The sequence below is a fragment of the Rhinatrema bivittatum genome, chromosome 7 (genome assembly GCF_901001135.1).
Source record: "Rhinatrema bivittatum chromosome 7, aRhiBiv1.1, whole genome shotgun sequence".
NCBI lineage: Eukaryota > Metazoa > Chordata > Amphibia > Gymnophiona > Rhinatrematidae > Rhinatrema > Rhinatrema bivittatum.
In genome coordinates this window covers 84,542,800-84,560,804 of record NC_042621.1, presented here as the reverse complement: position 1 = coordinate 84,560,804, position 18,005 = coordinate 84,542,800, and the positions used below count along the sequence as shown (strand labels likewise).

At 42.5% G+C, this 18,005-nt stretch overlaps 1 protein-coding gene across 3 annotated transcripts in view; it reads left to right on the top strand.

Annotated features, from left to right (window-relative positions):
• The first annotated feature begins 2,657 nt into the window (after positions 1-2,657).
• ESRP2 (epithelial splicing regulatory protein 2) overlaps positions 2,658-18,005 on the top strand; it is a 226,843-nt gene continuing 211,495 nt past the window's right edge. For 2 of the 3 annotated variants that reach the window (XM_029608595.1, XM_029608594.1), the window contains exons 1-3: positions 2,658-2,833; positions 2,993-3,148; positions 4,011-4,139. In XM_029608595.1, the coding sequence (XP_029464455.1) occupies positions 3,014-3,148; positions 4,011-4,139 (264 nt within the window). In that variant the 5' untranslated portion in view covers positions 2,658-2,833; positions 2,993-3,013. The remainder of the gene's footprint in view (positions 2,834-2,992; positions 3,149-4,010; positions 4,140-18,005) is intronic. The other variant, XM_029608596.1, reaches the window with a different exon arrangement.

Here is an 18,005-nt window from a genome sequence, read left to right as displayed (position 1 = left end):
TTCAGGGGAAACAGCTACAGTCCAGGGATGGTGGGACAAGGGTTTCCGCAGACCCTGGCTTCTTACTCCAGAGTTTCTGTTATTTTGTTAGCAAATGTTTTCGCTTTTCTTTTTTCTATACCTTTTCCATTTTTTTAGGCATCTGGAAATAGCATGCACTATTTCCTGAAACAAAAAAAAAAAGCAAAACTTAAAAAAACTCCATTAAACATTTTTAAACGAAATGACCTAAAACTGACATGAAAAAGAAAAAGACCGACAAGGGCAAAGGGGAAAAAAGAGACAGGGAGCAACTGATTAGTAAAATAAGATCAGACAAGAAAGGTAAAATAAAATACATTTATTTGGAGTTTTCAATGATTGGAATATGCCCTTTTGGGAATGTGCATTTCTTACATTTTTGTTTTTTGCTCTGGTGTCTTGGGCTTTCCATTTCAGTTTTGTCTGCATGTTTCTGTTTCTAATCTCCAGTTCCTTACTCTGTATTAGACAAGGGTCTGTTTGTGTGACAGAGGGGCACTATTTTGGCTAGCCTGTAGTTTCTTTCTCTGCAGGGATCTGGAGCTGTCCAATTGGTTCTGTTTTCCCAGTAGGTGGTGTATTAGTGTTCTAAGGCCTGATATAATATTTGCCTTGCTGCCCTTTCACAGATAAGAATGCTGCTGTGTTTGCTTCCTGAGAGTTAAGAATGGGTAATGATTCTAGGGGGTTTGTGTTACTTCACAAATGGAGGGAATTTGTTTTGCTGTTACTGAGGTGACACCAAAATTTGAATTTATTTTTTCTGCATGTATACTCCATCATGTGAACAGGGGGACAAAAAGGGATGGTCTATGTGTGTTCCAGGGTGGGGTTCAGAAGTATGCAGGCAGATAAGGCATTTTTTGAAATGTTGGTAAGTACTTGAAAGAATTGAGTTACAATATGAAGCATATGGCTCTTGCAGACTGGTTAGAAATCCATTGTTGAGTGCACTCTAAAGCATTATTAACATGCGTAAGGCAGGCAACATCTAGCATTTCTCACTCTTCCCATCCCACAAAGTCACTGACACAACTATTGGGTTTAAATAAGGCCACAGTTTATTCATCACATCGAAACCCGAGGCTGACACAACAACCTGAGCTTCTCTCGATATTACCCCATCCCTGAAAACCTCCCACCATTTGCCACCCATCCCCACTAGCATACAGCAAAACCCTCCCCTCTCCAGAGGTGTCATCTCTCCAACGGCCCAACCACCATTGACTGATCCTCTCCGCCACAGCTCCAGCAGGGAAAATCTGCAGCCTGACCAATGACCAAACTGTCTTTAGCTGCCTTGTGTAGCAGCCCCCACTCACTACAATCCTCCCCCCCCCCCATCCTTTAACAACGGTCAAACATAGCTGTGAATCTACCCCATTGTGACACCATCTCAAACATCTGTGAACAGTAAACACAACATGTACATATTACAGGGAGGGTGGGAGCAGGAAGATCCCACTGCAAGGGAAAGCAACGGATTGCCAACAGAACATAGCAAAAGGCTGCCAAACTCAAGCCTCATCTGGCCCCCTCCTTCACCTCACACCCTACAAGCCTGCACCAATCAGGCTCTTTCCCCTGTCCCTTCAGAAATATCCAGACAGGAAGGTACACGGCTCTGGACCCCCACCCAACCCCACTTGGCTGCAAAGACTGCCGGGGGAAAATGCCTGCCCGTCACCATATGTTAATGGTGGCAGGGTGGACCTTGCCCTCTAGTCTTGAATTTATTGATTAGAGTACAACTACGTAGTAGGAACTTTTATCATGTATGCCCCTTGCCCACCCACATTTACCCTGGGTCCCCCCCCCCAAAATTAGTTCTAGCTAGTCCACTGCCTCAAGCCTGGCCAAATAAATCAATCCTGGCTTATCCTAGCCTCCCCTGCAGCACACTCACTAGCCTCTCCCACCCTACAATGCAGAAATCCCTCCCTCCCTTCTGTGCAGCTCTCATTCTCCTCCCTTCCCTCAACAGTGAAGCAGAGCTCTCACTCCCCTCTCTTCCCAGGTGCTTTTCTCCACATTCTCACTTGGGCTGAACAGGCTGTTGCTGCTACTCTGGTCATCGTTCTTTAAAACCCACTAACCTTAGGCTTTCGAAATCCTGTGTTGGGTTTAGGAGAGATTGACATGGCAGAGGCCCATGCCTGAGTGCTCAAGGCAAAGAATGAAAGAAATCACATACAAGAAAAGGACCACAAAGGAGTAAATGAAAGCAAAACAGAAGATTCCAACCACAGAAGCACAAATATAGATGTACAAAAATAATTGGACTTTTTAACATTAGAATTATTCTATTCAACTTGCCCTGGGATGCATGGGAGCAAGGGTTTCCTGTCTGATCATGAAGAAATATTTTAGCAGAATAACTGCTGCTGTATACAGGTATGAAACCGAACACCTTAGGACAGGTGAGTGCAAAGGCAGCGTCAGGCCTCCCCTTCCTATCTCCCGTGCTTTCAGCTAACAAAACAAGGTGCAGGCACTTCCTGGTGTCCGCATTCCGCAGGGGAGGGGGCGGGGCTTCGTCCTCGCTGCCTGCTGAAGCCAATCAGGTAGGAGGGGAGGGGGTGGGGCTTCCGCAGCCTGCGTGCACCTTCCCCTCCTGAGAGACTGACGCGGGTCACGTGGGCTCAATCAGTGGCAGGTAACTTACCAAAAAGGGAAGGTGGGAAGGAAGGAAGGAAGAAAGAAAGAAAGCAAGCCCCTCTTGCTTTGCTGCTGGGATGCCAGAGCGACGGAAAGTCGTAGCTTGATGATTGTTGCGCCCACTTAGCGCCTGTACGAAGGAGGAGCAGCACAGGTAGGACAGAGAGAACCCCTTCTTTCTTATCTTTGTATTTTTGGGGGGCTGTGTTTTTCTCCTTCATTGTCTTATTTTTCCTTTGCTCACTGGAGAAGAGGTGAACTCTGTGCTCTTTTTATTTTATTTTATTTTTTTGACCTGTGCTTTTGATTGTAGTTGTTTTTCCCTCCTGTGGTCATGACGGCTTCGCACAGTGAATCTCTGGTGGTGTTGTTTGGGGCAACAGCTGGTGCAAATGGGGCTAAACTGGGTTCGGATGAAAGGGAATTAATTCTCTTGGTGTGGCAAGTTGTGGATCTACACAGGAAGAAGGTATGATTGATTCTATCACTTGATAAAGCTTGTATATTCTCCTAAAAATAAGAGCAATCCCAGCGCAGGCATCACATGCTTCTAATCCCAGCACACCTGTAAGGCTGCAAAGCAATTGGCCTGGATCACCGATTCACAGCCGGCTCTGTCCATTTCACCAATACGCTCCTTAGGCTGACAAGAGAGCATTTCTTTAATACGCTGCAATTGGTGTGAGGCGGCTTTACCATTGTTTTTAAATATTGCATGTGGCTGCTTACTACTGTTTGTTTTGAAATTTTGTTTTTAATTGGAATTTTTAAAATTGGGAATCTGTGAGTCTGTCAGTAATTCTATGCATGTGATGTTTGGGGACAACATCCTTTAAAAGAACTTCCCAGACAGATTAGATGCTTTAACTTTGCAACGAATTAGATAAGTCACGTTTTTGATCACTTGAATTAATAAAGATATTTATAGTTATAATCATTCTGAAACCTAATGTATCCTAATCTTTGGTAGTATCTGGACTCCATTTCACTACGGGGCTGCTGTTCCCACGATTTGGGCTGGTGTGAAATCCTTGCATAAAATCCAACCAGTTTTGACCTTGAGACTAAGGGTGTGTAACTGTAAGCTAATGCCTGAGGCACCCCCTATTGGCGTCACTTCAAATTTGGGGCGAGGTGAGAGCTAGCCGAAAACGAAAGGCAAGCAGACGTTGAAGGCTCAGATTTGTGAAACTTACACAGGCTGCCTTAAAAAATGATACCAGCTTTCCAAAATTTGAACTGAAAATCGCTTAGTGTGTGTGGAGTCAGGGGTTGTCATATTTCTATTGTTCTGATTTCTTAAATTTCTCTTTTTTTTCCTAATTTTTTAGACAGGTGTATTACACAAAGCGCTGGTGAAAGCAGACGACTTGGAACTAAGTGATGAGTGTAGAGAAAAGAGTGGTCTGACTCCAGAGGGACTGAGCAAAGCAGAGCCCCTGGACAGAGTCCTGCACCAGGTGAGGGCTCAGTCTGTTCTCTGGCAGTTAATTTTCAAATACAATTTGTAGCACACTCAACCATCTCTTGTTGTAAGACCACAAAATTGGGGAATATGCTCTTAAAGTAAAGCAGACCCTTTCCTATGTATTATGGGCAGAAAATAGCTTTGAAACTTGTTTATGCAATGCCTTTTTAAGAGTAATGCACTCACTGTCAAGGCTTTTCCTTTCATAGTAAACAAAGCTAGCCCTATACAAATAGTAATGTTTCAGGAAGCTTTGACATATTTGTAATGGCTTCATTGTTGGTGTGGTAACTTGGTAGTAGTTTTCTATTTTTAGAAATGTATAATGCTGCATTATCACAGGTTCTGAGAGAGACTATTCACAAACATACTTGGAAGAAAAAATGTTTTGGATAGTTATAAATATACAATTATAACTTTTTGGGTTGTTAAGTGAGAAACTTTTCTTGTTGCTTGAATTGATGATAAAATAATCTGAGCTGGAAGTGGAGTGGTAGGCATTGGCATATATATGGGTATGACACTGAGGCCAGTGTAATAAAACCTGCACTAAAACTGGAAATTTCAGTGAGGGTTTTGGATAATGCTAGTGCTAAAGTCTCCAAGGGATGCAGTCAGCTAATGGCATACAAATGTTTCGTGAGTGTTAAAATAAATAGTGCACTTGTTTTGTTTTTTTTTAAACACTCGGAGGTTATTTGTAATGCCCATAGAACTGCATATCTGCACTAGAGAGATCTTGTGAGTGCTCCCTCCCAGAGCTGGGCTTGGGGTCTGCTCTGGCTGGCAGAGTCCTCCATCCTTTCCCAAATCCCCATAATTTATCTTTGTAAAAAATAATTGGCCCTTCTGGAATCCCCTCCTACCAGTTTTCACTCCTGGAGCTTTGCAAAATCCCTCACAGCCCCAGCTTGGAGAGTCCTTATCTCCTCTGGCAGGGGCAGAGAGGTTACAGCCTTCTGAAAGGGAATTGGGCTGACAGCGCAGCCCTGCCAAGGAGCTAAGATCTCTCTGGCTGGGGCTGCCTGAGGGTAAGGAAAAATGGGTAGCAGGGGGTTCCAGAAGTGCTAATTTCCCCCCCCCCCCCCCCCCCCCCAGGTCAGTAATGGAGGATTTCACCCACAAGACCTGACCCTGCTTGACCTTCTTTCCTGCCCTCTTATCTACCACAGGGGCCGATACAGCTTTATCCCTTATTCAGTAAGGGGTGATAGCGCGTCGAAAACGCACGGCCAACCCCCCCCCCCCCCCCCAAACTACTAGCGCCCACAATATGCAAATGCATGTTGATGGCCCTATTGGTTATTTCCGCATGATCCAGAAAGCAAAATGTGCAGCGAAGCCACACATTTTACTTTCAAAAATGAATGCCTGCTCAATGGCTGGCGCCAGGGAAGTGCACAGAAAAGCACTTCCCTGGCCCCAAAATTAAAAAAAAAAATTAAAATCCGGCTCACGAGTCAGAAGACGGACGCTCAGGTTATGCCAGCATCCGTTTCCGAATCCGTGGCTGTCAGCAGGCTCGAGAACTGATGCTGGCAAAATTGAGCGTCGGCTGTCAAACCTGCTGATAGCCGCCACTCCTGTCCAAAAAGAGGTGCTAGGGACGTGCTAGTGTTCCTAGCACCTCTTTTTACTGTGGACCCTCATTTTCATACTAAATCACACACACAGGAGAGTGGCCTCAGTGGGCGCTCGCCTCAGAGAGCCACCTCTCCCGTGGGTTTTACTGTATTGGCCTGATTGGAAGTTAACACCTACTTCTAACCATGAGTGAAATGTTCTGTGATAAACGAAGGTGTGCTAGGAAAGCCTCCTTACTAGTGTTCCTTCTTGCATTGTAGGATGATAATTTAGGCTTGTTAGCTTTGCATCAGATGCACTAAGTTTGCCATTTGGTTTTTTAGCATGGGTTTTTGTTTTTTTTTTTCCTGTGCTAAAAACCCATATTACATACCTGAGCAAGGTTAATGCTGAAAAACATGCAGTAAAACCAGAGTAAAAACCTGCAGTAGGCTCAGGCCAGCTTATTATATCAGACCCAATGGGAGGAGAAGCTCAAGGTCTCTAGCTGAAGCACAGGAATGTGGTGAGAGTGTGCCCCTGGTCATAAGAATTGCCATGCCGGATCAGATCAAGGTCCATCGACCCCAGCATCTTGTCTCCAATAGTTGCCAATCTAGGTTGCAAATTCCTGGCAGATTTCATAAGTAGATCTAATTCTTGTTCACTCCTAGGGATAGGATAGCTTTCTTTAGTCAACCTGGCTAATGCATACTTTTCCTCCAGGAACGTGTCCAAACCTCTTTAAACCCTGCTATGCTTGTGGCCTTAACCACGTCCTCTGGCAACAGATTCCATAGCTTGACAGTGCCTTGAGTGAAAAAGTGCTTTCTACGATTTGTTTTGATTCTGCTGGTTGTTAGTTTCATGCGGTATATCCCTTGTTTTAGTAGTATTTGAAAGGATAAGTAACTATCCTTTACCCGTTCCACCCCCACTCATGATTTTATAAAACCTCTATCATGTCTCCTCTCAGCCTTCTTTTTTCCGAATTGAACTGAATAGCCCTAGCCTGCTTAGCTTCTCATCGCAGGAGCAATGTCCCATCTCCTTCATGGTTTTTGTAGCCCCCACCCGTACCTTTTCTAGTTCCGCTATGTCTTTGAGATGCGGTGACCAGAACTGCACACAATAATAATAAAGATGCAGTTGAATGGTGGCAGCGTAGAAATGTGATAGCAGAAAAAGACCATATATAGCTGATCTAGTTTGCAATTCCCATCATTCCTGTGTTTATCCGAGGATTTCTTCTATTCAGATAGGTTTTTGTGTTTTCACCACCTCCATGGGGAGGCTCTTATCCCATGACCCCCATTCTAGAGCCTCAGTTCCTTTGAAAGAGGCCTACCACCTGGAGGTATTTAAATGTGTTTATCTTCTGTTCTGGCTTTCTCTAAAGCATACATGTTCAGATTTAGAAGTCTGTTCCTCATGCTTTAGATCAAAAAGCAGAGTCTAGAATCTCAAACTATTTAAACGCACCAACATTCATATCAACTTTTGATTTAACTGCTAGATGCATGTAGCCTTCAATGGCCACTGCTGGTCTTTATCAAGTACCTCACTCAGTGCTTTTAGTATTTTTAAGTATTTCAAGTAAAACATCTCATAACAAGTTCATAATCTGACTTTCATGTAAAATGCAATGCCCAACTCCCAATACTAGCTGATGTTTCATATAAGTAACTGCATCAGGGTAGGAATAAAGTACTTATCTTAGCTGGGTGCTCAGAATTGGATGACTCCGTCTCATCGTATAGCAAAATAGATGGAGTCCACTCAGCTATTTCTTTATATGATTGCCCCAGCTTCCCTGCCAATTTCTTATACTTGTATAGCTTGTCATTCTTAAATATATTCTTTGCATAAATCATAGAATATAATTTTTCATGCCTAGACCAACCTAATAAAGGCTTGATGCTAGAAAACCAAACATAGAGGTAAAGAAGAAAATTGCAAAAACATCACTAATAGTGTCGGTACTGATTATTTCCTCATACAAGTTTCATTACCAAAAAAAAAAATCAATTCTGGTGTCATCTCAATAATAGTAACACAGACATCCTCCACTATCAGGCACAACATGAAATACAAAATCCTACATAATAACTCAGCATGTATACAGCAGATTTTTTTTTATACCAAAGCAGCACTAACTTCTAGGACTCAACACTACCTAATGAAAAGGTAATACTGCAAATATTGCAACAGGCCATAAAGCAATTCATATCCTATTGGGGAAAACACAAGAAACAGGACAGTTAGAAATCTCTACATGCTAGTGGTTAATGATGGAGATTCTGTGGCCCCAACGTAGTATTGTATCCCACCCCTTTCTCTGCCCCCTCTCTAGCCACATCTCTGCCCAGCACCAGTAATCCACCAGCCAATAGTACAGTTTCCCCATTGCTTTCTTTCCCTGCCCCCCCCCCCCCCACCCCCACCCGGCCTGAACCAGAGATGGTGAGAGAGGATGCTAGCAACAGGGATGAGAGGACCAGGAATGGGGGAAAGAAGGAGGATCCAGGAGACAGTCTAATATCAAGGGCAGATTGGAGGGAGGGAGATGTTCTACCCTAATTGGGCTCGGCTTCCTCACACTCCCATCTCTGAAGCCTTTTTCTCACTCCCATCCTACATGCCCTCTCACATGCACAGCCAGCCCTAATCTACTGCCATCCCAGCCTGCTTCACGTCCCATCGCCACTTCCTCCACAGCCAGCTAGCTTGCCTACTGGTGCCCCCTTCCTCCCTCCCCAGCCAGAAAGCCATCATACCTCTGAGATTTTCTGCTGCCGAGGATTGTCCGCATATTGACACATCCCATCCCCACCAAAAAGTTAATGCCTGTACTACGTTGCTTGGAGTTCAAGTCATGCAGGTGCCTCCATTCCATACTGATCTCAAGAGATTAAGATTGCAAGATCAGCTCACTAATTTTGCAATCTGTCCTGTGAGACAAGCGTGAGTTGAGGCACATGTGCAGCTGGATGTTAGAGAGCCACACTGAATTAGCTGTTTGTGGGACTGTCCAAGACCCGGATGATCCTCTGAGCAGGAAAACTTGGGTCAGGACCTGGATGGCCCACCCTATTTTGATACCAATGCATTAGAATGAAGACCACAGACTATTTTAGTAGTCACCCTCTGGACTGACTCTGTCATGGTTATGAGTCCTTGTGCTCAGGCGAGGTTGACGCAGGCTAATAGAGGTATCTACTAGGCTGATGCTGGCAGACACGCCCTAGACTGGGACCGAGCTGGAGCTTCACCTTTACCAGTCCTATTCCCTGCAGGCTGAGCCCTTGGGTTCCAGGGGCCAGCAGGGAATGGGCAAATGCTCCTGAGGGCAGTTAGTGAGAGAATCCAGAGACCAGCTGAGGGTCAGGGCAGGCAGTGAGCAAAGAGAAGTCTGGATCAGTATCAGGTGGCAGGCAAGAGAAGGACCAGGACAAGACTAGGCAGGGCAAGTTGAAAGAGACACAGCACGTTGGAACAGGAAGTGGAGCCTGATGGGATCCGGAGAAGCAACATGCACTGTAAGGCTGCAGGGGACCTTCTGCTGAGTCAACACTGGAGAGCATGGCTGGAGTTTAAATAACCAGTCACAGCAACATCTTCAGGAGATGCTGAAGATCTGGTTCCCATCACAGAGCCTATTTAGTGTGCAGGGGTAGGGGCATGTGTCCCTGTAGAGGGGCATGGCAGTATCTAAGTCATTGGGGTGGTGGTGTTCCTACTGCTTGCAGTCCAGACTATGTCTGAAAAGGTTGGCGGCATTTGTGGGTGAGTCGGCCAGTCGCAGGGCCATCCTGTGACTGGTGCTTCATTATAGACTCTAATTGGTTTATATCCTTTTGAAGGTACAATTTCCAAAATTGTTCACAGGATTTCAATATCACCTCCCTTTTTCTGCTGACCATTCCTCTCCTTAGATAGCCAAGCATCTTTCTGGCTTTTGCTGTTGCTTTATCCACCTGTTTGGATGCCTTAAGATCATCAAGTATGAGTACCACCAGATCCCACCCTTCTTTCATGCTTAAAAGGATTTTGCCCTAAATACTGTACCTCTCCTTGCAGCCAAATCATAACTGTGCATTTTTCTTAGCTGGTCAGATCCTAGACCATGGCTCATATTTTCCACATCTTCCTGTCAATCCTGTTGCAGATGTTGGAATCATCGGCAAAAAGACAAACAGTTACCAACAATCTTTCTGCACTGATGAAAATGTTTAAAAGAATCTGTTCAAGGAGAGATCTCTGAGGCACACTGCTAGCATACTCCCCCTCCTCAGAGTCCATATCCATCACTGCTACCCTTTGTTTCATCCCATTCAACCAGTTTCTAACCTAGTCAGTCACTTTAGAGCCCATAGCAAGGGAGCACTCTATAAGTCGCCCATGTGAAACATGCCAGAGGCCTTACTGAAATCCAAGTGCACTACATCTAGTGCTTTCCATTGATCCAACTCTCTGGTTACCCAATCAAAGAAATTAATCAGATTCTTCTAACAAGATCTACCTCAGGTAAAACCATGCAATCCATTGTGTTCCAGAAACTGTGCTATCCTCCGTTTTAGCAACGATTCCATTAGTTTGCTCACCACAGAGGTCAGACTAATTGAGCTGTAGTTCCAAGCCGTCTCCTTATTTCTCCTTTAATGAATAGAAGCCATATCCACCTGTCTTGAGGCCTCTAAAGAACATTGAAAAGGTCAGCCAATAGAGCTTCCATTATTTCTCTGTTCCCTTAATCCCATCCAGCCCCACTGCCATATTTAATAGCACTTGTGAATCTCTTTTGCAGATTAAAAAGGTCACCTGAATTGATGTACAATCATAAAATAAAAAACAACAACAATTCAAGCCCTACTTCTATAGCCCACATCTGCATTCCCAAAATCTTTTTCTCTGCACACAGATCATTAAACATAAAATTCTGGAAGAAACCAAAAAACCTGGTGGTTGCCTACAATTTTTAAACTCCCTCTTTTCCTTCAACTCCAAAGAGAGCATATTCTACCCGACTGGTTGCAAAAAAAAAAATAAAATCTGTTTTGCAGGCATACCTGCCTAAACACCCTGGGTGATAACGGGAGTAAATAGTTGTCTGCCATTAGATCTTAAATTCCTCCCAGATTCAAGCCAGCAAATTTGATTTCTCATATGAGGAGACCTGTAGCTCGCATTAATTTAAATGCCATCACCAGACATTTTAAATCTGCAAAGTACTGCAATTGATAGCCAATGTAGCTTAAGAAGCAAAGGTGTTAATGACTTCCGCCTAGAGTTCCCCGTGATAATGTGTTCCTCTGTATTCTGAATCATTTGCAGTTTCCATGTCTTGTCTCCCAGGTAAATAGCATTACAATAATCTACTTGGGCAAGTACCAATGCACAATTCACGGTCTTCTGTGCCTTATGCTCCAGACAGCTTCAACTGCCTCTCCATCTTCAGCCCGATCTACGTATTTGCCACCTGAACTATTTGTTTCTCTGGATTCAAATCTGAATCTATTATAACTTCCAGTGATTTTTACCTCCTCTTTTGATGACAGTCAGTATAATCCCCCACCCCCCCCTAAATATTTCCAGACCCTGGATGTATCAGCTCTATCGCTCTCTCTCTGGGTTTAACACCAGCTTGTTTACACTCAACCACTTGCGTTTGGCCTGCACATAATTATTCACCTGAATAATAGTTTCTGCTTTATTTAGGCCTAATGGGGTTACCAGCTTGATATCTGCGTGTATATGTTTATATATGTGTGTGTGTGCACACAGTATATAGTATAAACTCAAAAGAGCACAATAACTTCCCTAACAGGCACAGGAAAACCATTAAAAAGCAGGAGAGAGAGTGAGGACCCTTGAGGGACCCCCTCCCCCCCCCCCCCCCCCCCCCCCCCCCCAACAAAGTGTCCAGCAGGAAGGATTTTTCACCTGGAAATGGAACTATTTGAGTTCTTCCATGCAAAACTCCCTCCAACCGTTTGACCACGATCCCCCTCAAGCTCCCCTTAAAACACTAATAAAATGGCATGATCCAGCATCACTAATAGTCTCCTCAATATCCTCTCAGGGAAGCACCTGATCGTTAATGAAAGCATAAATGTCTGTGCTATAACACCAGCAGAACTCTACTTGCGCCACATCTAGTTTCTTGGCCTACTAAGAAATCTGAAGTTTTGATTAGTTATTTTTTTATCTGACTCTTGCAACAAAAGGTAAACTTGAAACTGATCTAAAATTACAGTATTCTCTAAGGTTTAATCTATTATTCTTCGAGTGATGTAAGTTAAGTTAGCTCCTCATAAGAGCATAAGTACATAAGGTTTGCCATACTGGGTCAGACCAAAGGTCCATCAAGCCCAGATCACAAGTACCTAGCAAGATCCCAAGAGGTAAATAGATTCTAAGTTGCTTACTGAAATCGCTTGAGGTTTACCTCCAGTGAACACTGAATAAAAACATATTTGTTAAGCAATTTCCTCATCAAACTAAACAAATATTTCTGTTGCATGTGTACTGTGGAAGGGCCAGGAGCAGGACTACATAAAATGAACTGTTCATTTTCATTATGAAAACAAATAAGATTGGAAGTGAGGTAAACCTCAGTTCATTTTCAAAATAGTGTTCTCCATTCCTTTATGCATCATTCATAATCTGTGTTTGATTTTTTTGATCACCACCGCACACTGAACTGACAATTTGAATAAATTGTCCACAAGGACTTCCTGGGTAGTGACTCCCAGCATTGTGTACACGTAGTTGGGATTATTTTTCTGTATGTGCACCACTGTGTACTTTTCTATATTAAATTTCATCTGCCATTCAGTTGCCCAGTCTCCTAGTCTCACAAAGGACCTCTGCAATCCCTTGCAATTTGCTGTTGTTATAACAAATTTGAATAATTTTGTGTGATCACTTTGTTCCCTTTTCCAAATCATCTCTGATCTCTGTGATATTCCATTAACTACCTTTCTCCATTTGTAAACATGACCGTTTAGTCCTGCCGTCTGTTTCTGGCCTTTTAACCAGTGATCAGTCCACAACAGAACACTGCTTCCTATTCCATAATGTCCCGAGGAATCTCTCATGGGGGATTTCGACAAGTATCTTTTGAAAATCCAAATACACTGTATCAACCAGCACACCTTTTATCTACATGTTTGTTTAACCAGTCTTAGAAATTTTTGAGGGTATAGACACAGCTTCTACTTGCTAAAATCATGTTGACTCTCTTCCCATTAAGCCATCTCTCTTTATATGGCCAGTAACCGTTTCTACCATTATGCCCATCATAGACATCAGGTTCACAAGTCTATAGTTTCCTGGATCACTCCTAGAGCCCCTTTTAAAAATTAGTGTCACATTGATCACCTTCCAGTCTTCTTCAGGAATTGTTACATGATATGTTAGATTATGTAACAGGTTAGTGACTTCATGTTTTTAGTTCTTTAAGAACTCTGGAGTAGATGCCAGTGAAGTGACTTGGTACTTTTTTTTTTTTTTTTTTTTTTTTTTTTTTAATTTGTCAGTCTGATCTGTTACATCTTCCATTGTGAGATATTTATTTTTCGTTGTTCAGAATCTTCACCATTAAAGAATGTTTCAAGTGTGGGTATGTTCCCAATATCCTCCTCAAAGACTGAGGCAAATAATTCATTTAGTAGTTCTGCTATTTCCTTGTCCTCCTTAAGAACATAAATTTCCATGCTGGGTCAGACCAAGGGTCCATCAAGGCCAGCATCCTGTTTCCAACAGTGGCCAATCCAGGCCACAAGAACCTGGCAAGTACCCAAAAACTAAGTCTATTCCATGTAACCATTGCTAATGGCAGTGGCTATTCTCTAAGGGGTAGATTTTCAACCCTCTGTGCGGGAAACCCCCCCCCCCCCCCCCCCGTGCGCCGAGCTCATTTTGCATAGGCTCGGCGGCGCGCGATTAGTCTTTTTAGTTGTTGTTTATTATTAGTCATTTTAGGTTATAAGTTATGTTATGACCCGTTCCACAGTTAATTGTCACCCCTGTTCTCTGTATCACCCCTGAGTGAATGTTGCAGTTACATTGTAAACCGATGTGATTTGTATCCTATTACAGGAACGTCTGTATATAAAAGTAACAAATAAATAAATGTGCTACTTGCTAACTTCATGGAATGCCCCCTAGTCCTATTATTCGAAAGTGTAAATAAGTCTCATCTACTCGTTCAAGACCTTTCATGATTTTAAACATCTCTATCATATCCCCCCTCAGCCTTCTCTTCTCCAAGCTGAACAGCCTCCTTTTGCCCCTCTGTCATCTTGTGGCCCAACCAACTTCCTCACAGGCTTTTTGCTTCAGATGTTCTTGAAAAAGTATTAACTTTTTGCCTTGCTGGCAAACCTTTTCTCAAACTATCTCTTGGCCTATCTTATTACTGTTTTACATTGAACTTGCCACTGCTTATGCTCTTGCCTATTTTCATAAGTTAGGTCTGCTTTCTAGTTTTTGAACAATGCTTTTTTAGCTTTAACTGCCTCCCTTCTCTCTCTATTAAACCATACTGGCAATCATTTTGTTTTCATTTGAGGTTTTTTATGCATGGAATAACATTTTGGAAGCTCAGAGAAAATGTATTTGTAAACAATGATGCATCATGAAAACTTCTAACCTTTGCAACCACTCATTTCCAGTTGTGTTTTTCTAAATTTCTCATTCTATAATAGTCTCCCTTTTTTAAAGTTGTTACTGTAGTAGTTTTACTTGATGTCCTCCCTCCAGTGATGGTCAAATTTGGTTGCATTATGAGTTATTGTTTAGAGGCCCCTCACACCAGGTCATGCATTTCACTGAGGGTTTAGATCTAAAGTAGCTGCCCCTCTTGTCAGTTCCAGAAACTAGCTGTTCCATGAAGCAGTCATTTATGGCATCTAGAAACTTAACCTCTCTAGGGTGTCCAATGCGACACTGACCCAGTCAATACAAAGGTAATTGAAATATCACATCATTATTCTGTTACAAAATGTACTTGCTTTTTTAAATTTCAGCTATCATTTGTGTCTGTCCTTGTTTTTTGTTCAGGTGGTTAGTAGTATATACCCACTGCTATTTTCTTACCTGTCAACATGGAATTTCTATCCATGAGGATTTCAGCCTGCATTTTGTTTCCTGCAGGATTTTTTAAATCATTTGTCTGTCTTCTCTTACATATGGTGCCTCCCCTCCACCAATTCGATCTGCCCTATTACATCAATACAACTTATACCTATCCATGTCCCATTGGTTATCCTCCTCCTACCTCATCTCTGAAATACCTATAATGTCTATATCCTTATATAATGCCATACTTTCTAATTCTCCAATCTTACTGTTCAGACTTCTGGTGTTTGCATAAAGATATTTCAAAGTGTGCTTTTTGTTTATGCTTTAATTGTCCTTCACATCTGTCTGTCCTTCTGGGCTCCTTCAACCTTAATCACAGCCTCTCTACTAGGATATTCTAACTTTCCTATTTTGCAGGTATCCTTGGATAATACAGTCCTCTGAACCATGTGCTTCTGAGCATCAAAGTCGTCTAGTTTAAAAGCTGTGCAATCTCCTTTTCAAATGTAATTGCCAGCAGCCTGATTCCGCTCTAGTTAAGGTAGATCCCATCCCATCCCATCAGTATAGGCTCTCCCCCCTTCTCCAGAATGTTTTTCAGTTCCTAACAAATCTAAAATACTTTTCCCTGCACCATCTCATCAATGCGCTGAAATTCTGGAGCTCAGCCTGCCTCTCAGTTGCCGCTCGTGGACCGGGAAGCATTTCTGAGAATGCAACTGTAGGTTTTGGATTTCAGTTTCCTATCTGAGAGTCGAAATTTAGCCTCAAAACTCTTCCTCCTATCCCTTTCCATAACATTGATATTCACATGTACTGCAACAGTCCCTCTTATAGCTTGTCCTCCTCCTTCCACCTTGCCCCCTCCCCCCATACAAAATACCTGTTCTCGAAGGAGAGGTGGCTGTGGAAGCATGCAAGGAATGTTATGTCAACCCAAGAGGTAGAAGAACCTGACTAGGGAGTTAGTGGTGAGGAAAGAGATGAGTGTATTTAGAGGAGAGCCTGAAAAGATAGATTGGGAGGCAGAGGAGGAAAATGGTCAGATAATAGGAAGGATGGTGCTAACATGCATGAGAATACCACCTACTTTTTTCCCCACTTAAAGTACCCATTTAACTGGAACCAGTCTTCTTACTAACTTATAATTGCAATTTGATTATGCTGTGCATCTTTTGTGCACATACATGGTCAAGACATGCTCGTAGTGCAGATGAAATCCTTTGCATTGAGTAATGTGACCAAATGTAAAGGTAGTCCCACTTAAGGCCTGACGTGTACTAAAGGGTTCTTCCTTCTTGTGTGTATGGGGACAAATGTTTGTTTCACACCTGAGCTTAAAAGTTTTTTATCATCATTGCATTAAATGTGGAATTTATTTTCAAGAGTGTTTTTCACCCTCTTGTTCACAGTATGTGAGACCATAGTTTGAAAACTATGCTTCATTTTATGCATGTCAAGATGAGCAAGCTTCCAATTTATTGCGGTTTCTCTTTATTACTGTATCTGAACTATTTCAGCAACCTTTTCCCATGGAATAGTGCCTCCTTTGCACACAAGGGAAAATAATGTTTGAAAAGGTATTGAAATGTATATGTAGGGCTTTTTTCAATTTTCCTCTGGTGTTAGTCTTGGCATCGCTTTGCTCATTTGATTTCTCATGATCTGTTTTAAGTAGTGTTAAAATGTTATTCCAACTTTTGAAAAAGTTGTGATATTATGAAGTCTAGCTTCCTTTGGAAGAGAAATGGTGCATATGGTTATAACTACTTTAATAGGGGTGTGCTTGGAGGAAAAGTAACTTGTTTTGCTCCTCGTTTTGTTTGCATACTTTGTAATTTCTATTACAGTCAATAAGAGCCTCAGAGGTGGTCACTGACAAACTAAATAAAAGACAAGAATACACTCCTCCTCTTAGCATTTTTACACTGCTGTGGGAGCTGGAGGAGCAGCTGCCTTACCTTTCTTCTCCCCTCCCCACCACCTGCAGCTCTGCACCTCTGTCGCTCTTCAGCCACTGGCGGGTGGGCTCTGCCTCCCTTCCTTTCCAACAGCTGCTAAGCCTCTGCTTGCACCACAAGCATGTTTTAAAGAACTCACTGACCCGCACTTAGTCCTTTCCTGTAGATCTCAGGAGAGATCAGCAGGCAGGAATTGCCCTGCTGACCCACTGGTTTTTTTTTTTTTTTTTGTTTTTTATATAAAACTCAACAAAAAACTTGCTTTGCTGCTGTTAAATGAATGCACTCACCACTAGTCCACAACGGACATGGAAAAACCCAAACAATATTTTTTTAGTTTTGTGGGTTTCAGATGGGAAACATAAAATGAAATTGAAAATATTTTTCAATTTGTTTCAAATAACTCCATCTCCCTACTACCAATGATAGGGCAGCTTTAAGCAAGCATGCTCGATGATACCACTGTGTGAGAATTGAATTGACCTGTCTTATTTCCATACAGGAAAAAGAAACTGATGCTCTAGGTGTTATAGATGTTGGGGGCTCAAAGATTGCTCTTTCTGTGGCAGAAAATTGAATGAATTATTCAAGTTATTGGTGGGAAGGGAGGAAGAAGAACAAAGACACAGTGATCTTATAAGGCTAGATTTTCCTCCGCATCAACTTCACTACAAAAAAATTACAATTGGGCATTTTAAAGCAGTGGCTCATTGACCTGCCACTTTTTTGTATTCTAGATCTACCTGAGTCAAACTTGCTCAGGCTGTAAAACTGGTTCCTGTTGCTTCTGATTCTCTTGACAAGAAAGTTCTTGACTGAAAAATTTCCACTTTACTTTGCATTGATGTTTCCTTTTGGCTTTGTGGAAAATCCAGAAAAACTAGTGTTAAAAACAAAACAAAAAAAAAACTGTAATAAAATTTAGCAAACACTAAGCTAATTAAAGCAAAAAAGAAAAATCAAAACAAGTGGTGATAAAATAAGTACTAATGTATCAGGTCCCCCAGTTGCTAGAGGGCTGAACATGGGGTGCTACACAAATCCCTGAGCCTATCTCTCTCACAGAAAAATTACACAGCCTCTGAGGTGCTGGGGTTCCTTTGTTAGGAGGGAGGTTTTCAGCTCTAAGGCCTCTGGTGCAGAAGTGGGGAATTGCACTCAATCCAATGCTCACTCCCATGGGTCAGTGGATACGTAAAATGGCTGACCTGTAGCAAAAGTCAGTGCTAGCACCAATAAGACTCACG